We start from the raw sequence: 22,128 nt of genomic DNA, 5'->3' as shown, positions 1-22,128 counted from the left end.
TTAGAGACAAGGTGAATGGCCATTGAAAGGCAGATCACAAAGCACGTTATGAAGAGGGTAGTTAATGTCTACCTATCTTGCAGAACTGAAATAATTTGCTGGTTGTTTTTAGTGAAATAAAATAATTGTGGGTAATGTCCCATGAGATCTCATCTGAAATTATCCAAGAATAATTGTCACTCTTTAGATTTCTCATTCTTCATGCATTCTACTGATATCTCATTTTTATTACTTTCCTGCTTTTAAACACCACTTAGACCATCACTTTCAGTAGTGGTAGTGAGCTGATTATTGATGAAGTGAATCTCTATTTTTCTTGCTAAGTGGTTCAATATCTTGGAGATTCCATTGTCATTTGCATTAGTCAGATCTTTGAGATGAAATTTTAGCCTTTTCAACACTGCCACCGTGAGTTTGCATTTAACACTCATAAATTTAAAAAGTGTGTAGGAATATACTTTGGCCAGCAAGATTTATAAAACATGCTTTTGATTAACTAGCATCTTCTAGAAATTATCTGACTTCTGCTTTTTTCTTTAATTTCTCTGTCAGTCTTCAAAAAGCAAAACATTTTCTAGATGTGGAACTCAAATACTCCAGACTTTTATTTCTCTCTATCTACAGAGAGGAATAAATGTTCCCTTGAGCAAAGGACAATTTTGTTAAAATACAAGTCTTGTTAGGCATGTTTTGTTTTTCTTTTTGTCTTCATGTAGGGAGTTAAATTATGTCTTGGCAAAATGTATAGATGACATTTAGGACCAATTTTTGATATTATTTCTTTCCTTCTATCCCTCTTACTTTTTCTTTAGTTCATTATCAGGCTTCGTTTAGATGACAGTGGACACATACATGGTATCTTCTTAGTCTCTCAACCCATAGCAAACACAATTTACTTATACTTTGGTTTAGACTGTAGTTGTTTGCATCCCTTAGAAACTGCAAATGCTTTTAAAAGAGTTCCAGGGAATACAAGAGAGTCTTAACTTACCTGAATTTAAATATCTTTCTTGGTGGTGATGAAGGAAATAGGGTTTTTTGGAAGATGGAGAGGAAGACATGCTATTTGATGGAATTATTGTTTTTATGTTTCCCTATTTTGTTATTGAGGTAGTTCTATGTTTTATTTTCTTTTTTGTGACTGTGGTAAATATTAGTGGTCTGACATTTCAATTTTGATTTATCACAGAATGACAGAATCATCCTGTTTGAAAAAGACCTTGAAGATCATCAAGTCCAAGTATAGCATAAATCCACCAACCATAATGTAAATCTACCTGTTCAGTGCTTAAATCATGTCCCTAAGCACCACATCTATATTTCTTTTGAACACTACGAGGGATGGTGACTCCACCACCTCCCTGGGCAGCCTTTTTCACTGTCCACTTTATAATCACAGAATCTCAGAATCACAGATACACCCAATAATTTATTAGAAGTCAGACTTGTTAAGTAGGAAGGAAAGTGTGAGCCAGAAATATGACTTGTTTTATTTTTGCCCATGGTATGGTTCAGAGAAGCACTAACACAAGTCCCAGTGGCTTTTTTCCAGTGTGTTGGAATTAGGATTTCTCCAGGAGCTGTTTAACATTAGATATATGGTTGAGTCTATGCTGCAGTAGTTATTTTTCAAAATCTACTAATGAAACATAGCATGATGGAAGTTTATTTAAATAATAAGTAGTATTTTTGCTTTTTTGATAAAGCTAGATATGGAGTGTGTTTCATTTGACATCTGTGGACTGGGTTTTTTGTAGCCTAGTATTTTTTGCCAAGTCAATAGTTCAAAAATTGGGAAGTTGCTGAATATAAAGTTGCTGCGAAAGCAAAACTACTGTTGGAACTTCTTGCTTCATAACACACAACTCATTTATTGCTGCTCACCAGATTGCTATTTTAGGTGATTACTGAGCTGATGCATTGCATTGTTCATGTACTTTCATGATATTTCTGATTGTTCATACCTTTCACTTACCAGGTACCAGGATCTCAACCTCGACAGTCCAGAAATGAAATTCATATGGGGAGTGGCCAGATGTTAAAATTGTGGGTTTTCATTCTTTGTGCATGTAAATTAAATGTCACCATCCACCTAACGAGGTTTCATATAAGACATCACAAACTGCTTCTTCTTAGATTCTTCCCATGACTCATATACCTGCAACACCATGCTCTTGCCTTCAGGTAGCTTAGCTGACATTTTACTCATGTTACTTTCTCTTCTACATTGACAGTATCAAAAAAAAATGACATTTCAAGCATTTCAAGATTTATAAGCAAATTCCAACTATTTAAACTGACATAATAAACTAACTAATAAATAACTGACATAAATAAAATTAAGTTCACCCATAAAACCAGTATTTGAGGAACTGCTTTTAATAAATGTACTCTGTCAACATTTTGCCCTACAATAAACTTTTCTGACTTCTTTTGTTTGACAGATTTAACACTTAGTTGTCAATATACCAATCTCTCTGCCTAGCAATATCCCTTAAGGCCAAAGAAATTCTGCTTTTTGCACTTATTTGTATTTCAGGTATCTGTTAGTTTACCTGTATGCCTATTTCTCAGGCTGAGCTTATTGACTACATAGGAAAGGAGTAACGCATTACATTAACCTTATTTCTGTACATTTAACAGCATGTTGATTGGATACCTGTCAGACTGGGGAGGCTGGAATAAAATAAAGGCAAAATGCATTTAAAATTCAGTCCATTTTATCAGGGAAACAAAAAGCCTCTATGAATACAAATTTATTCAGCGTATTAGACTATATATTGTCATTAAAATGAGAGTGTTCCCTAAGCTATCTATGGTTGAAGCTAGTGTTAATAAGTTCAGTGTAAGAAAAGCCCATACAAATTTAATTGCCACTGTTACACCATCTCAAGATTAATAAAACTTCTGGCTTCACCACAGCAAACTGCTGAAGATCATCATTGTTACTTTTTTTTTTTTCCTGAAGCCTTCCAGTTGCTTTTCCAAACCCTGCCTTGCCTATGGCCTTAAGCCATCAAAATACAGTGCCATTGCAATAAGGGTGATTAAGATCTTAATACTTCTGCTTTTTTCTTAATAGTCTTCTTATCATTTAGGTTTATGTATGATTGTGAACAATTGTATGTAAGCTCCTTTATTTCTCACCTTATGCATATAGTGCCTTATTCCTAATTGGAAAAAGGAATTCTCTCTCACTGTCCAAGATAACTGACCACTGCAGACCTGGAGTTTTATGATAGTCACTTGCTTTTTATAAGCCATCTTTTCAGAGTACAGGAAAAGGCAATTCCAAAGTGTCAGAAGTCAAACAAGTGGGGCGTGGAGATACAGGGATCTTCTTCTACAACTTAGGTAGAAAAGTGTATAGACATTGGAAGCAAAGACTGGTGACAATGGAGGACTACAGATATGCTGTTTGTCGCTGCAGAGACAAAAATCATGTGGCCAAAGCTCAATTAGAGTTCAAGCTGGCAGGCGCTGTGAAAGTCAACAAAAAGGGCTTTTCAAAATATGTTAACAGCAAAAGGAGGATCAGAGAGAACATTAGTCTGTTACTTCATGAGGTCAGTCCCTCACAAGTAGGGACATAGACAACGTGGAGACATTTAATACCTTCTTTGCCTCTGTCTTTAACACTGGTGGTGGGCCCTGGGACCTTCAGAGTCCTGTGTATGAAGACTGTGACTGCAGCGATGATAAACTCCCAGCTCACTCTGAACTTGTTCAAGATGTGTTGCTCCAGCTGGTTGTGCATAAGTCTATGGCACCTGATGGGATTCTTTCCAGGCCACAGGACTTCGGTTCCTTTCTTTTTAACAGTATTGGGAATCTGGAGAGGTCCCATTCAACTGGAAGCTGGAAATATTATCCCAATTTACAATAAAGATAAGAAAGACCCTGGTAATTACAGGCCTGTCAGTCTCACTTCAGTGCCTGGTAGAATTATGGAGATTTTTATGGAGAATTTTTTCTGGGAGTTACTGAAAAATGCTTCAGAGAAAACGCAGTCCATTGGTTATAAGCAAGATGGGTTCATGAGGGAAAAGTCCTGCCTAACTACATTTCCTCTTATGACAAGGGCATCCATCTAATTGACCGAGGCAAGCCAGTAGATACAGTGGGTTTTGTTTTTAGCAAAAATTATGACCAGTCACCACTTAGGAATATGGAATTTATTATGTAGTGATATGTTACTGCTACATGCAGTTTTAAAGAAATCTCACACTACAAAGGAACTATGGCATTGTTCCAGCTAGTCTAAGGCCAGTGAATAGAAGTATTACATTCAGTTGAACCTGGATCTAAAAAATACCATCAACTTACAACTCTTCTGATCTCCTCATAACTTCATTTAATCAGAGTTTATAATTCTCTCCCTTTTCTCAGAGGTGCAATAGGCAGCTTAAGCTCGTTTCTCTCAGATTCGTAGAAGTATATTAGTTTTAGGAGGAGGGGAAAAAAAAAAGAGAGGGAAAAAAAAAGAATAAGAAAATGGTATGCCATATTATTATTTAAATAAAAATAATCAAGGAATTCCCATACATAGAAGATTTTAAGAAGCAAATTAACATATCATTACACAAAACCCAAGCACCCAGCCAAAACCAAACACTGAAAGCATTCTGAAACACATGGATAGACCTCTTATTAACATTTCTTTTTTCCTAGTGGTAGCAGAAATTTCTAGTGTAATTTAACAAGAAGCCTCTGATGATGCAGAAAAACAAAGAAAATTTGAAAAAAAAATTTGAAAAGAAATTCACTACAAAGAAAATTTGTAGTGAATGCCTTTCAAGCTGTTGCATTTGAGTTTTGTTTTGTAAGCTTTCTTTTTTCAAATTTCTTGTGAGATTTTCCATTTCTGCCTTAGCTTGAGAGTAGCACAGTGACATTCTGTTTAAACAACTCTTTTTCTGCAAACTTTCCAGTTCTAAGGAGGTGACCTTTGAATCATTGTTAGCTGTCTCACAATGGATGTTTTTGAAAATAACACTTAAAAGAGTGGTACTCTACAGCAGCAGATCAGATAGTGACAGAAATACTGCTTCTAACTCTTTATGGCAAAATCCTATTGCATAATCAAATTGTCCTGCAAAAAATCTTTTTCCTAAATGAAGTTAGGATGAAGAAGCAGATTGTGTAAAGGCAATGAATTCACTAGTTCTTGCATGTGAGACTGGGAAGTAAACAGCAATTTTTATCAGCTTTAGGCTGAACATCGAGCTCTGACAATCAAGGTAATTGCTGCATAATTGCTGTTTTGTTCTGAGAGTTTGTTGTTTTGTCATGGCCCAGGTGTATTGTATTTGCTGGCATATCACTTGGAGTAATAATTTTCTGCAGCTACATTGTTGGGAAGACTTGTGCTGTGCTCTCAGTGTTCTAGCAGAAGTGGCATAATGTGTCTGAGATTATTAGGCCATTTTGTTAGGAAGTCAGGCCATTTATCTTGAATCAGAAACTGTAAGCAAGCAAGCTATAGTGAATCTATTTGTAGTCTTTATCACTACTTCTACATCATCTGAGCTTCTGAGTAACAGATTTCCAACTAGTATTCAGATTCACTTTCTCATGTAATTGTCTGTGTTTCATGTAATAGGTAAACGAAAATGGTAATAGGAAGATTAAAGTAATTTTTCTGTCCACCAGGTAGTTCACACTGTCATTTGCTTAAATCCTTTTAACTGGGCTGTTATGTGATGTATCCACAGTTTGAATAAAAGTTGTTGCACTGTCAAGCGCTTTGATACAATTCCTCAAGATGCAGGTTTTTCCTCAGTATTGTTCCTGTGGATTCAAGAAAGAACTATCCCAGGCACATAATCAGCACTACCAGTATTCACATTGTAGTAATACAGGATATAGCAATGTAAATGTTTGACTATTCGTGATCAGTCCTTTACACTGGTTCAAAAGTTGTGACCTATTTGATCAGGACAAGTTTGCAGTTCCATGACACAGGTTAAACAATTGCTTTACAACAAGAACACATCTGTGAATAAACTTTGGAGTGTTTTTATTTACAGAATAGCCTCATACACCGTAATTGATTTTCCTGATTCCACACAAAGTTGAATATTCCCATTCATCAGATCTGTCTGTAAGATTGAGGAGGTCAACTCTTGAGAAGATTTGGGAGTTTTAATAATGCATTTTCCACTGTCTTTTATGGGTACATGAGAGCTCTAAAATGTAGCAACAGGGAAGAAATGTCCTCAAGTTGCTCCAGGTGAGGTTTAGACTGGGTATTAGGAAGAATTCCTCCACCAAAAGTGACATAAATATAAATAAACAAATAAACACATTAAAATTAAATAAATATATTATCAGTTGAATAAGCTATCAGTAGCGTTCACAATAGGAAGGAGGTGAGGCAGCGAGAAAATGATAGGAAGAATAACTGATGTGCTTCTACAGTTTTTTAGGTGGTTATGTTCAGCAGCCTGAAGTTAATTTAGAGCATATCATTTAAAAAGCCCTTCAGTCATCAGCCACACTTTTTGTTCCAGTCATTAGTTTTTCTTATTTTAATCTGTAAAATATTTTCTATTGAATTGAATGTACATGCAATTTGGAGTTCTATACCTGTGTTTCATGCTCTTTAAGGTATTTCTAAGTCTCAGTTTTAGCGATGTGCTAAAAGGAGATCACTTCTCTCACAGAACCAGATTTTCTTCAATAGACAGATTGGAAAATTTACAGTCATCATTACATTGACATTTCTCCAATATTTAAATTTTCTTTCGAACAGCTTGGACACAAAATCAGGATAGTGATCTTGCCAGTAATTTGCAGAGTGGGGAAGTATCTTTCTTAATTTTACTTAATCTTCCTCCATCCATATGCAAATGATCTTTTCTCTAAAATTTATATATTTTCACCATAATAGCATATTATTTATGAAGCTTATGCATTACTTTGTGGTTGAATCATAATTTCCAAAGCAAGATAAAACCTAGTTTGATTATTTTTTTATTTTTTTTGTCTATATGTAATTTAGAAACTCTGAGCTTTAACTGATATTCTGTACTCAATTGCTGCCTCACTTAAAGTGCTTATGGGCAAATTCAAGCCAAACATTTCAGCAGCTTTGAAGAACATGGCTTTAGGATAATACATTCATTTGTAGCCATTAAAAATAATCTGGCAACCTTTTTGCTAAGTGCTAGCATTCTTGTACATTGGATCAGTGACCTGAAATTTGGTAAAGAAGTGAATATCTAACCAGCTTCATTTTGTAAAATTCCAATTTGCATAGACTTACTCAATTGTTTAAGATTATGTAGGTTATAGAAATTGAAAATAGAAAGAAATATAGACCTTAGTCCAAGATGTAGCCTAATCACACCTTCTATCAAAACTTCTCTCCTTTTTTTTAAGGGGTGGAGTGGAGGGCTGAGAGCACTCAGTTTCTAACTTGAAAAAAATACTCATTTAACAACCACCTTAACATGAAATTTAGATGCAACTCTGTGGTGGATAACTTTGGCTGGCTGCTGCACATCCACCAAGTTTCTCCCATTCCTCAGCAGGACGTGAGAAGAAAATAAAATGAAAAAATTGTGGGTTGTGATAAGGATCACACACCAGTTATCATCACAGGCAGGAGACTCAACTAGGAGAAGGTTAATTTGTTTTATTGCCAAAGAAAACTTAAGTAGAATGGTGAAAAACAAAAAACAAAACTAAAATCACCTTTCCACCCCCTCTTTTCTCAACCTCAACTTCATTCATTCATTCCCAACTCTTCTACCTTCTCCTTTCCCCAAGCAGCATAGGTGGATTGGGAATGGGGATCGTGGTCAATTCATAATACTTCTTTGCCACTCTTTTCATGGTTTTCCTCTGCTCCATCTTGGTGTACTTCCCATGATCTTCAAGAATTCCCCCAATGCAGATGCTTTTCATGGGGTGCAGTAATTCAGGAACGCATTACTTCAGCTTGGGTGACCCACAGGGCACAGGTCCTACCAGAAAACCTACTCCATTGTGTGTTCCTCTTCATGGGATCACAGGTCCTGCCAGGAGCTTGCTCTTTTGTGGGCTCCCCATGAGTTGCAGCTTCTTTCAGGGCATATCCACTTGCTGCAGTGGATTTACCATGTTACCATATTACCATTACCTTCTTATATTTACCATATAAGAAGAAAAAAGCACGATTCTGAACAGAATTGTCAATAGTCTATGTACAAGTCTGCTTGACTCCCGCAGTACCAGAAAAACAACAACCCTGAAATAGTTCTTCTTTAATTATATGATCTCCAAAGGTGTATTGACAGATGGAGATGAACATTCAATGTAGCTTTTGACCAAAGTGCTAAATGGGTGGTGCCAGAAAGGTAATATCTGGTAGAATGTGAAAGAAAAGATATTTCAAACTTAGCAAATAGTATTGTGCTGCCAGAATTTTTATGGGATTTGTTTGTTTGTTTGTTTGTTTTCCCTGAAGGCTGGTGTATTTAAAGTTTAAATTGTGTGGAAAAAAAATATAATCCTGTATTATTTTCTAAAGGCTAATCCATAAAGAGAAGAAAGATATAACATCTAGTTGAGGGTATTTAGGCAATTTAATTTATTTATTTTTTAACCGGTGCTGTGTTATTTCTATTTGTATGTACAACTACTTTCTTCTTTTTGCCATAATATATGCACTTGAATCCCAGATTTTGTGAACTTTTATATGAATTATAAGTCCCATGGTGCTACTAAACTGCTTGTGTGAATAGACTTCTACAGAATAATTAATTTCCTAAATTAACAGTACATAACCTAAATTAAAAGGGTAACTTATTTTATTGGAGATGCAGTTTTTATGGAAAGCCCTACAGGGCTCATTCATTATTACCTGGGTCACCTTATTTCTGAGTAACTAGTAAATAACTCAACTGTAAAATACAGAACACGGCACTGAATAAGAAAAGGAGGAAGTATATATACCCATAAAGTCTGTAAGTACTTGCAATACATAATAGAACATAATTATGAGATATTTTATGCTTATAGTTAAAATATTTAATTAATTATACATTAAATTAATGCAGATAGAACTGCTGTCCCTCTCAAAAATCTGTTGTTATGGAGAATGCCTGCAAGTATTTTTTTCTGAAACTAGAAATGTCAAGCACTACGATATACATAAAATATTACCCTCAATAGTGGTTGCCATTGTTTTCTCACTGCATACTCAGAGGAACATCCCATAAGTGACCTTAACCCCCTTACCTTCCCACAATGAATTATGCTTTTTTTTTTCCCTTATGAAATGCTCACATTCTGGCACAGCCACAGTTTAAATTATTTAAATTATTTACATTATTCCAAACTCCTTCAGACATGCTAAAAGCAAAAAGATAAGTAAGATGGTGTTTTTCTCAACCACTGAGATGATGATTAGGATAAGCAAGGTGATAACAGTACCCAGCTAGAAAAGAGAATTTAAGGTTTCAGTAGGAAGAGAATACTTATTAGACTGTCAAATAAAAAGAGGTAACAAAGCCTCACTCATTGGCTTCTTTCCCCTCAACCTGAGGAACTGAAGCTCTGGGACTTTTTCAGGGGCTATGGCCCTTGGAAACAAGGGGGAGCAGCTGCTGTGGCTGTGGGAGCTTGTCACTTTGCATGATCAGGAAATGAGAAGTACCCTGAGAACTGGCACAGCTCAGCAATGGTGTGGAAGGTTATCACCACCTATATAGCAGGGAAGGAACAGCCACTTTTTTAATAGCATTCTTTTGTGGCCATAGGTTTTCATTGACTCACTCTATACCCTCGGATGGGTGTTCTGTAGAACGCATTGTACATTATACACCTTGTGAATTCATACAAGGACAAGACCTGTCTGGATGCATAAGCCCTCATCCTCCACTCCTTTCCAGGCTTTGCATGCCTGTTTCTTCTGTAAGGAAAGCCAGGAGCACAAAGAACACTGCAACACACTGATGAGTCTCTCATATGGAGCAGTCAGACACAGCTGGAAGTTCTGCAGAGTGCATCTTCTCATGGTTTTCATGCAGACATCTATATACACTCAATACAAAATTCACTCCTTATTCTCATTCTTGCTATTTGCTAGAAAGCTACCTACAACACATGGAAGAGCAGGTCTTTCTTATCTTTTAGGAAAACAAGCAAAAAAATAAACCCAAGCCAAACAAAATAGACACCTCGTTGTGATAATAACCGAGGCTAATTAAATCACACTAGTTGTTCTGGGTAATAATTGAGGTGGATTTTTTTTTTTTATATATCAAGAATTCCCAAGCCATGGAATCTGTAGATAAAATCTGGTAGGTAGAATGAAACAAGTGCATTGGCTGCCTTTAAAATATAACTGAAAATCACATGGCACTAAGATCTTTGTTCTTGTGGAAATGAGCCTCCATCCTTTGTTAAGAAAAATACTAATTCTTTAATAGTAACCTAATAGACAAAACTGTTTTCCTTATTTGAAGATACATATAAACATACTAGTATTTAGGAGAAGGTATCATCTGTTAGGTCATCCACATTGCTTTCTGCTTTGTTTACAGATCATAGCAATACCTAAACCTGATTACATTTAAGTGTGACCAATCTTCTCCCATGTAAACTGATAAGCATAGTCTAAGATCTTGATGAAATTAATCCCTATTTGTCTGCTGTGTATCTTAAAAAATCTTTTTCTTGAATAGTTTACCCATTTTTTCTATTATGTATAAATCTAAGTGACATGAAGGAATATATGGTTTTGATTCATGTTCTTCATTACTACTTTCCTTTTTTACATTACTATTTACATTTACATTACATTATTGTTTTCCTACTTTCTGGTTTTTTGAGTGCTTTTTCTCCTTATTAATTAAGTTTTAATTTTCAAGATAAGATTATTATACTATTGCTGGTTCTTTGTACTTTATGAGAAAATGTACAAAAATATAATGGTATCTGTTCCTAGCTATTTGAATAAGCAAGTCCTGCAGTGGGAACACTGGCAAGGCAATTTCACAACCAAATTAGATAAGTAAACTGTATTCAGTAATATGTGTATAAATTGTACACACCCTTGTGTTTTGAAGTAGGTTTATCTAATTTTTTCCCCATTTTCTTGCACAATCAATATATGTGTGTCAATATATGAAGTTGAATCTTTATAGCTTTTGACATAGCAAATTCAAATAGCGAAGAGCCAGCTTCATTCTTTTCAAATTACGTACTGAAACTGTTTCTTTTTAGATACTGGTCTTTAGTTAACCCAGTATGCTTTGTTCCAACAAATTACATGTAATTAATTAAAATGGAATTTTACTAATGACAAAAAAATCTAGTTATGATTTCTATTGATATGGTCAGTGAAACAAAACTGGGCATTATTCTAAACTGCTGTTCAACAGTGTTTGGTCTTTGCCTGGTAAGTACTATAGATTTTGAATCTCTGCTGAAGTGATCGCAGGTTTTCAGTGCTGTACTTTTCCACTGTGCTCCAGTGATCTCTTTCAAATTTGTTTTTCCTTGTAGGAATCACATAATTTTCTTTTATTTTCCCTTGAGTTACAGAAGAAAAAAAATAGACAAGTAACCTCTTCAAGTCCTAACTCCAGTGCCACTCTGTCAAAATGCATTTGTGTAGTAAGTGACCGTTTCTTTTCCCCAAGGCCCATTTAGTCACCTCCAGAATGTGTCTGTCCTTCACAAAGACAAAGATAAGAGAAAAAGAACATTCCTGTCTTGATATCCCTATACTGTTAGCTACTGTAGCTTTGGGTTCTCCCTTCAGTGCTTCACTGTTTGGAATTCTACAGAATCCTTCAGTGCAATACACAAAAAATATAAAAAGGACAGTGTAAACCAAAGTTAAGTGCTTACCTCATGTTTTTAAATTTATTTTAATTTAAAACTGTCATTCAAATAACATCTTGTTTAACATAATTCTGTTTATGAAAGCAAGTGAAATATAAGCCTATGGATGTAGTCTCTCAAATGCAGCAACTCCATAGCACAAAGAAAAACAGTAAATTGTAATTTTTTTCCAAATAATTCCTGTAAATAATTATATTCTGTCTAAGATTTTTTTCAATGCAGAATTTAATTTAAACTTCATAATAGGGATATCTGATAGAAGACGAAATAAACAAGCTCACTACAGCAACTTTGCTCAGCTATATATCATATAAAATTTGAGAAAAAGCATGGAAACTCTTGCTATTTAGGATAAAATAATAGATTGAGAAAGCCATTGGCCACCAGATAAATTAGAATGTAGCCCCAAAAGAGAATAAATAGTAGTAGGTATGAATACTTTCATTGTCTAACATAGATTCTATGAGAAAAGTGTGTTAGATACTTGATGTAATCACTTGTTGGAGTACTATTTTATAGAATACATTTCCTAAATGAAATGTAAAGTGGCTGAAGCACTTAGGATATTATTATTCTACCAGGATAGCCTAGGAAAACTTTGTATTTATTCAGCAGTTAAAAACTGAATAGTTCTGTAAGTTTGACCTTAACAGTCTTATCTACAATGAAGACAGGAGGAGTGAGTTTTATCATCTTTGGGACACTTCAGGACAGCTTTAACTGATAATGAAGGTCTGTGTTCTGGGGAGAGTTTAACCTATTTTTAATAATTTTGAATATGATGATTATATTCTTTTCCTAGAACTGTTTGAATAAATACTAATAAAGCAATAAGAAATGTTTATGTTTGTTGTGCTTTTTGTTAGATGGCTTGGTTTTGTTGGTTTTGTTTTTTCCTAAATCAAACAGAATAATATAGCCTTTCAAATCTCTGTGAAGTCTTTTAAAAAAAAATCTTCAACTTTTTTTTTTTTTTTTTTTTTTCACTTTGTGTAATGGAATGTTCTTTATTTGCTTTTCATCATAGTTCAATTGTATTCAGAGCATTAATAGCTGAATGCTTTGAGAAGTGTGTATGGTGCTGCCAAGATGACCCTAGAAAAATTAGAGTTGAAATTAGAACACTTGCTGTTTGTTTGGTCTTTTTCTTATGTCCAAACTACCAAATGTGGAAACATCAGAAACTTGCAGCAAGATCTTTAATGATAAATTTTCAAACTGTGGTTTAAGGATATTTATTGTATTATTATTGCACATGATAATTTTAATTTTATTTTAAGATTTCTCTCCTGTTTATAGTTAGGATCTGTCATGAAATAAATTTGTGATGGTTGGGATAGACAGGGAGAAAATATATTTGAATTTCTATTATGTATGTACCGTATTTCCTGTATTTTTAGGCTATGAATGCATTCTAAGTTTCTTGAGCACAACATTTTCTTCACAAGTTTCTAAGACATAGCAAACCGAATCCAAGGGTGCGTAGGGAGCTCGTGGATCACCTTGGAAAGCCATTTTCTATCATCTTTGGCAGTTTGTCTGGCTTAGGAGAGTCCCCTAAATACTGGATAAAAATTGCATTATTTCAACAAAAGCCAAAATCTTGACCTGTGCAACTACAAGCTGACTTTTATCTCAATTCCTGGGGAGAGTATGGGTCAAGTCCTCTTGGAAACCACTTCCTGACATGTGAGGAAAGTGATTGGGAGCATCTAGGATGAATTTATCAAGGGTAAATCACATCTGACCAAGCTGATTGTTCCTTTATAGTAAATTACTAGGTCACTGGAAAAGGGGAGAGCAGTGGGTGCTGTCTACCTCAACCTCATCAAGGGTTTTTTCTCTGTCCATGCATCCAGAGATGGATATGTGAATATAATATCCTGACTTGGATACCATAGGAGATTAACAGATGGGTGAAAAATAGAAAAAAACCAACAACCCAACAACAAGCACAAAACAAAAAATACACCCAAAACCAAAGAACACTCAAACCCCAAAGCCCAAGCCAACCAAACAAAAAAAACCCATCACCATTAAAAAATAGGTTGAATGACAGGACAGAGGGTAATGCTTAATGGATCATACTGTACTGGAAGAGCAAAAAGAGTACTACAGGTTTCCCAGATCAGTCTGCACCCTGGGAGGTTTTCAAAAGCCAACTGGTGAGACCTCACTTGGAGTATTGTGTCCAGTTCTGGGCTCCCCTATTCAAGAGAGGCAGGGATCTACTTGAGAGAGTCCAATAGAGGGCTGTGGGGATGATTAAGGGGCTGGAACACCTGCCTTAACAAGGAAAGGCTGAGAGACCTGGGGCTTTTCAGTCTAGGGAGGAGAAAACTGAGGGGGGATCTAATCTAATTAATGTCTACAAATATACGGGGACTGAGCATCAAGAAGGCAGGGACAACCTCTTTTCTCTTGTGCCCTCTGATAGGACAAGGGGCAATGGACTCAAACTTGAGCATAGGAAGTTCCACCTTAACATGAGGAAGAGCTTCTTTACTGTGAGGGTTACAGAGCACTGAAACAGGCTCCCCAGAGAGGTTGTGGAGTCTCCTTCTCTGGTCTGACTTTCAAGACCTGTCTGGATGCCTTTCTGAGTGATCTGCCCTAGGTTTTTTTTTTGGTCCTGCTCCAGCAGGGGAGTTGGACTCGATCTTCTGAGGTCCCTTACAACCCGTAATATTCTGTGATGCTGTGATAATGCCCTGAGCAACCTGGTCTGACTTCAGATCTGAGCCTGCTTTGAGAAGGAGCCTGCTCTAAAGACATTTAGATGAGATCTTAAGAAGAAATTCTTTACCGTGAGAGTGGTGAGTCATTGGCAAAGGTTGCCCAGGGACATTGTGGATGTCCCCTCCCTAGAAGTGTTCAAGGCCAGGTTGGATGAGACTGCAAGCGACCTGGTCTAGTGGGAGGTGTCCCTGCGCTTGGCGAGTGCATTGGAACTAGATGATCTTTAAGGTCCCTTCCAACTCAATGCATTCTGTGATTCCATTTTGAATTGCCCTAGGAACTTGTCAAATGCATATGAGAAAGAAATTCTTTTTAGAATACTCCCTCATGCTTGTAACTACCAGAGAAAGTTCAGGACAGTGTAATTTGAGAGAATATCACAGCTGTAACAATGATAGAAATCAGAGAAACATTCAGTTACCTTGCAGTTAAGTCTACTGAAGTAAAATGTTGTCTGAATATATATAATTATTTTTGCATATGAGTACATAATATGTGTATATATAAAATTGTAGATATGTATATGTATGCTTTAGTATTTATGTATAGCCTCCTTTTGATTTTGGGCAATTATTTTGTGTCACTGCTCCCTTTTTTTGTCGTGTTGTTAGTTCATCAGTTTCAGCTGAATTGAAGAATGGACAGTGTTAACACAGTGAGATACAGGTCTGTGTCTAGTTTTAAGCACATAGTACTACTGGTATTGTATTTAATACTATTGTTGCTTAAAATTTTACAAAATAAAATAAAGTAGGAATATTTTTCCTCATATCTTTTTAATTTCAGTTACACTGGTAACACAGAGAGCTCTGATTTTTCTAAGATACTTCCACAGAATTTCTTTCTTAAGAAGCTGCAGTATAGGATCAGACTCAGTGGTGCATTTCAGCAACTGTTGTTATGTAGATGTTTTTAATTTGCTTATAATTATTTTCTAGATGTGAGGATATGCACACTGGGAGGTTGTGCTTTTTTTATTTATTTATTTTATTATTCTAGAAATAAATTCCTTATTTATTTCAACAGAAATTGAAAAGGAAAGCTGCGGGGATCCTGGAACACCACTGTATGGTATCAGAGAAGGGGATGGATTTTCTAACCGTGATGTTTTAAGGTTTGAGTGTCAGTTTGGATTTGAATTAATTGGAGAGAAATCTATCATTTGCCAGGAAAACAACCAGTGGTCTGCAAACATACCGATCTGTATATGTATGTACCAAACCTTTTATTATTATTATTTTGAATACATAAAATTATGATGTTTGCCTTATATGTAATGATTTGTGAGATAGACTGCAGAAATAACACAAAGCAAATAATTCTGTTGACAGGATGGATTTACTTTTGTTCAGTGGTGGTTTTGCCTAATGATTATAACCAAGACAGGTTCTACAACTGCCAAAACATTTTTTTTCTTTTATAAAGCAGTTATCTTTATTTGATATAACTTTGTATTATTGGCTTTTTTGTAGGATACTCTAGATTTTATATGTATGAAACACTTCTTATAGCTACTCTTCTAAGTTAATATATTTCCTTAGAAATTGTTGAATTGTAATTAAGGGATTAAATTATTTACATTTTCTCTATCCGTGTTATATATACAAGTATCTGTATCAGGACACTCTCTGTATCTTGCCTGTTCCGGGCAGTATTATTTAGCACTGAAATTATCATTGACATTTATAGCTCTCTTCCATTTACATTATGCAGCATAAGCAAAACCAAAGTTGTGATATGTACTTGTGGCAACACCTTTGTTAACATTTCCACTAAAATAGTACAGATCAAATACTTTCAGAATGCAAACAGTTGCTTTCATCCCTGCAACTCAATTTAATATGACTTAACTGAAATGATGGAATATAAGATGTTACTCTGATAACAACAAAACAATTCTCTTGTCTCTTTGAGTGTAGTTAATTTCTTGTTCTTCTGTATGAACAAAAAATGACAAGGGTGCTATTGACTTTCTGCCTCTTTAATGTGCTCAGTGAGAGATCTGCTCATCTAAACAGTTCCCTAAAGGAGAAAATAAGTGGTGCCAAGTGATTAAGAGATGTTGAACATTGGTAAACTGTGAGGACTGCTGGGGGTTTGCAATGCAACAAAAGTGTTCTTTATTACCATAGGGCTCTGCTTGAGAGGTAGTTTTATTGAGGGGAAGGGAATAGGAAGATAAAAAGAACAAACTCTCTTTCTGGCTTCACAGATTATAACAAATACTGAATTACGTAGTTGAGGTAATCAGCGAATTTAAAAATATCTTACAAAAACTTAGAAATAAAATAAATTCTTATTTTAAATGTTTTTTTGGTTTTTTTTGTTTTTTTTTCTCTCTTTTTTTTTTTTTTTTTTTTGTCAGTTCCTTGCCTTTCCAATTTCACTGCACCAATGGGAACAGTTCTTTCACCTGATTATCCAGAGGGATATGGGAATAATTTAAATTGTATCTGGACAATAATTTCAGACCCTGGGAGCCGAATCCATCTCTCTTTTAATGACTTTGACTTGGAGTCTCAGTTTGACTTCCTTGCAGTTAAAGATGGTGACTCTCCAGATTCCCCCATAATAGGAACATTTACTGGTGCTGAAGTTCCTTCCCATCTTACCAGTAATGGTCATATTTTGCGCCTGGAATTTCAAGCTGACCATTCAATGTCGGGACGTGGATTTAACATCACTTACAACAGTGAGTACCAGTATTTTTTTATGCATACGTGTGTTTTATTTTCAACATACAGTTTAGGATTTAAGTATGTATATGTATATATAAATATTGCCCAGCAGTGAAGTGAGAAGGACTGGGTTTAGCAAAGTTGTTTCTTCTGGGGAGTTGGAAGAAAATAAAGAAAATCAGAAGAGGAGAAAATGCCTGAAGTGTCAGGACTGCTACTATGTCTAGAGGATGGTAAGGATAACAGAGTGGCTGTTGGGGCGTTCATCATATCTCCCATCTCACACAGTTGGATTCTTTTTTGCTTTGTTTGTTGTTTGTTTGTTTTGTTGTGTGGTTTTGTATGTTGGTTTGGTTTTGGGGTTTTTTGTTTTTGGTGTGTGGTTTTTTCTTTTGTTTTGTTGTTTTTGGTTGTTTGTTTGTTTTTTCATTCTTATGGTAGAGGTAGCAGAGTGCTTTTCCATGCCAACAGGATTAGAAAATAGGCAAAAGATGAGGAATATTCCCAAAAATCTCACATCATGAGTAACTGGTCCCATTCATGTCTTTCTCCCTAACACCTAAGAGTCTGGTAATTCCAGAGGCTTAGCTGGAATGTGAGTCTTCAGCTGCATGAATTGAAGGAGAGCTGTATGCCCACATCTCTCCTTCTCAGACAAATGTGTTACATGATTGGCTATGTTAAGAAAAATAGCCTTTATGGTCAAAGGTGTTTTACTGTGAATAAAACAGTGAATAAAAAGATTCCTTAAGCCTAGAGGGAAATGATATTAAGTGAGCTTGGTAATTGAGAAACCCAGACTCCACTTTTTTCTCCAGGGCATGTTAATAATTAATATTATTTTCATAGTGTTGCAAGGACTCAATTCCCCTGTGGCTCTCTATTTTTCTTATATCATAGTTCATCTTTCTATCTTTTTTGTTACATGATTGGCTATGTTAAGAAAAATAGCCTTTATGGTCAAAGGTGTTTTACTGTGAATAAAACAGTGAATAAAAAGATTCCTTAAGCCTAGAGGGAAATGATATTAAGTGAGCTTGGTAATTGAGAAACCCAGACTCCACTTTTTTCTCCAGTGCATGTTAATAATTAATATTATTTTCATAGTGTTGCAAGGACTCAATTCCCCTGTGGCTCTCTATTTTTCTTATATCATAGTTCATCTTTCTATCTTTTTTTTTTTTTTTTTTTTTTTTCCTCTCTCTTTTGTTTTGTTTTGAGTTGTGAATCTTTCAGGTAAGTATTTCTTAAGGCTTACCTTAAACATTGCTTTCTGTGATATGAAAGAGATAAGCTGACACCAGATTACTGTGTGAATATCTTTTTTTCATACTGCCTTGCATTTTAGCTCTCAGCTATCTATCTTAGCTGCTTCATCCCCAGGTCATTTCTCACAAGTACAGAATGTAAGCACAAAGAAAATGTGGTATCTTCTTACTGGTTTCTGTAGCCACCAGCCATCATTGCAAGCTTAACTTTGAGCTGTAGCTAGGCGTCTTACTGCAGTAACTAAATATTGAAAAGTTTGCTGTTACTCAGTACTATGGAAACTATCATTATCAGTTATAATGAAAATGAGATACTTAATCTATGTTACTCAACAGAAGTTGTAACATTTGCTCTGTGTTTTCTTTTGTTTCATGTCCTTCAAACAATTTTAGGAGTTGTGCTTTCTTCATTAAGGTTTCACTGTGGTATGATCAATGGTGTCAAGCCATCTTGTGATGAAAAAAAGAAAAAAAAATTAGGGAGGCTAAGGCAGTTTTCTTGGATAAAAGTTAGGCCTATGTAGAAATGGATATTCTCAAGTAATCCCATTTTGCAGAACTAGAACTAAATATAGGTCAATGAAAGTAGGATTTATGATACGAAACATGCAGATTATCAGCATTGAATAATCCTTATAGTGAGGTTTTATTTGGAAATACAACAATCCATCAAACACTGTCAAAACTTCAGGTTTAGTATTTCAGTGCTATATAAATACACTGATCAGAATAAATTATAGTCCTTTAAAAAATTTGCAGACTTCCTTGGGCGTGTGGTGGTCTGTTTATGTTATCTCTCAATTAACAGTCACTTAAAGTATGCACTGATTGTACCAAATGGTAACAAATAGTACAACATTTTTATTTTTTTATAAAGAAGTAACAAAGCAATAGTTGCTTTTACCAGTTGTACAATGAAGCCCACTCACTCTGAAAATAATTGTTTTCTATTTGTAATACATTTATATTTTAATTTATTTTTGTGGGTGTATTTAAGCTAGAATGGAGGTTTGCATGTGTTTGTTAAACTCTGTAGTTAAAATCTACTTACAAAACCAAAAATAACTCCAGGAAATGTGTCTAACCTTTATTCACTAATTGCTTCAGTCTGACAAATTGCAGAAGTAATCTTTCTACAATAAAATAGTTTAAGACCAAGAGAGAATAAAAAATGTATTAATATAATTGTCACTCTTAAAAATACCTATTTTCTGTTATAATTCCTGCTTATTTATTACAAAGCTAACAGTCTATTTTTGCCCCCTTCAAGAGCAGAAACAGTATATCACAGAAAAGGTACAATGTGACCAATCTTTTCTAAAGAGAATGTAGGATACAAATGTTTCATTAGTGTTGTTGCTTATGGGATGGAGAAAAATAAAAGTTACTAGTAAATAATCAGATTTTATAATAGTATTTATCAGAAACTATTTTTGTTCCATATATATTTTTATTATGGCAACATATATAGTCTCAGATAATTATCCTCATTCCAGTAAAAATTGAACATAAATTCAATTTCTGTTGGATGTGAAGAAAAATTGTATTTCAGATGTCTTATATTTGAGTTACTTAAGTAAGTCTGAAAAAGATTTCTAATGAGATAAATTTTAGGACAGACCCACAGAAATGTGTGAATTGAAAATGGATTATACAGAGAATGTTCCAATAACTAGATGAGTAGAATCTCAAAAGGCTGTGATTTTCAGCTTTGTCAGATCCTTGTATTAGTTTACTTGTATCTGACTATGCACGCCTGTTGATGCCAAAGGGAAAATGAGGCAGGGCAGTGGGTACCGCAGAACAAAGAAACATAGTTGGTTTAAGTCGTTACAGAACTGCATGCTTCACCTGGCTCCTCAGTTCCAGTTTATATTCCAAACTCAGGAACCTATAACGACATTTCTGGTCTCTGTGAAGATATTTATAAACTCAGTCATCCCTTAATCTTTCCTCTAATAAGCTATATGCATTGAACTCCTCAATTGAAGGGAAAGTCTGTGCCAGTATCCTAATACAGTCAAATAAATTACAAGCAACCTGGTCTACTGGGAGGTGTCCCTGTGTATGGCAGGGGGGTTGGAACCATTCTATATTTCTATGTTTGTATGATTCTGAGAGTGTGACCATCCAGCCAAATCCTTATTCAATGAGTAGTCCACCCATTGAATCCTTGTTTTTCCAATTTAGAGACCAGGATGTTGTGCAGGACAGTTTCAAACACTTTGCACAAGTTCAGATAGATGGTGTCAGTTGCTCTTCCCTTATCCACCAATGCTGTGACCCCATCCTAAAAGGCCACCATGATTTGCCCTTGGTGAAGCCATGTTGATTGCCACCAGCCACCTCCACATTCTCCGTGTGCCTTAGCAGAGCCTTCAGTAGAAGCTGTTTCATGATCTCTCCAGGCACAGAGTTGAGACTTACTGGCCTATTCCCTGGGTAATCCTTTTTTTTTCCTTTTTGGAAACAGGGATTATGTTTGTCAGTGGAAACTTCACCAGGTTGCTGTGAATTCTCAAATATGATGGAAAGTCTTTGCAACTTCCTCTTTCATGCCATGGATAGTCACATAAATTATACTCAATTCCGCTAGACTTTTCCATCTCATTATTTCTCAAAATGCAATTTTTCAAACTTTATGTACTACACAGAAGTGTGAGTTTACATGTAACAGGAATGAATAACCTACTAGATTTTTGCATAAGTTTTAACAACATTTCACAATTGTAGTTTATAAAGTGTCTATAATTTTATATTCTCTTAACCTTTGTTTCTTCTTTGATATTTTCCTGTGAAAGGGTTACATTTACTCCAAAGCCCTTGCTAGACTTATCAGCTAAAACTCTTTGTAGGGCAATTTACCAAAACAATTAATCACACCAGTTGACTGCTCCTTTCTGGCCAAGGACCTTAAAGCAGACCGGATAAATTATGGTTAGCTTTATTCTTCCTTATTTCTTGTGATCTCTGCAGTTTCTCCCTTTCACATTTTTTTAATTCAAAACACAGATTTAACATCCTGGGTCAATATCAGAACTGAAAGTACTTCACCATCACCCTGTGCTATATGATTATTCTGCCAGGCTTTTTTCCAGATGCTACTTAAAATACCAGTACAATCATGATAGCTGATGAGTATAAACTCTAGAAAAAATTATTATTCTTACATTTAATATTGCATAAAGAACTTTTCCATGGTTTCTTGATTTATCGATGATGGGTAAAATATTAAGATCAAGGATATACCCCTCTGTTTGGTTTTATTTTGTTGGTTTTGTTTTCTTTTTTTGTGTGTTTGTTTGTTTGTTTATTTGTTTCATTTTAGGGCTTGTATGTAATATTAGAGCTTGACCATCAAGATTTTCAGAAGCATAGGCAGACTGAATTTTACTCATCAAGTAATGTAACTGCAGCCAGGCTAGGCTAAGAGAGTGTTTGCTGTTATTGAGAAGGGTTGTTGCCTGCTATAGCCACCCTATACAGTACAATTGCTTCCTTAGAAGCAGCAGTAGCAGCCACAACTCTCAGTTCCTGAGCTGAAGTATAGAGCAATTAGACAATTTTGCAGCCTAAATAAACTGGTGTCATCCCTGAGCAAACTG

The 22,128-nt window shown here is 35.3% G+C and overlaps 1 protein-coding gene across 2 annotated transcripts in view; it reads left to right on the top strand.

Moving 5' to 3' along the window:
- CSMD3 (CUB and Sushi multiple domains 3) overlaps positions 1-22,128 on the top strand; it is a 545,585-nt gene that overhangs the window by 284,532 nt on the left and 238,925 nt on the right. For both annotated transcript variants that reach the window (XM_009995351.1, XM_009995350.1), the window contains 2 exons: positions 15,604-15,786; positions 16,943-17,269. In XM_009995351.1, coding sequence (XP_009993653.1) covers positions 15,604-15,786; positions 16,943-17,269 — 510 coding nt within the window. The remainder of the gene's footprint in view (positions 1-15,603; positions 15,787-16,942; positions 17,270-22,128) is intronic.

The sequence above is a fragment of the Chaetura pelagica genome, unplaced genomic scaffold (genome assembly GCF_000747805.2).
Source record: "Chaetura pelagica isolate M959 unplaced genomic scaffold, ChaPel_1.0 scaffold53, whole genome shotgun sequence".
NCBI lineage: Eukaryota > Metazoa > Chordata > Aves > Apodiformes > Apodidae > Chaetura > Chaetura pelagica.
The sequence above is the reverse complement of the archived record's forward strand: the minus strand, read 5'-3'. Positions and strand labels throughout refer to the sequence as shown.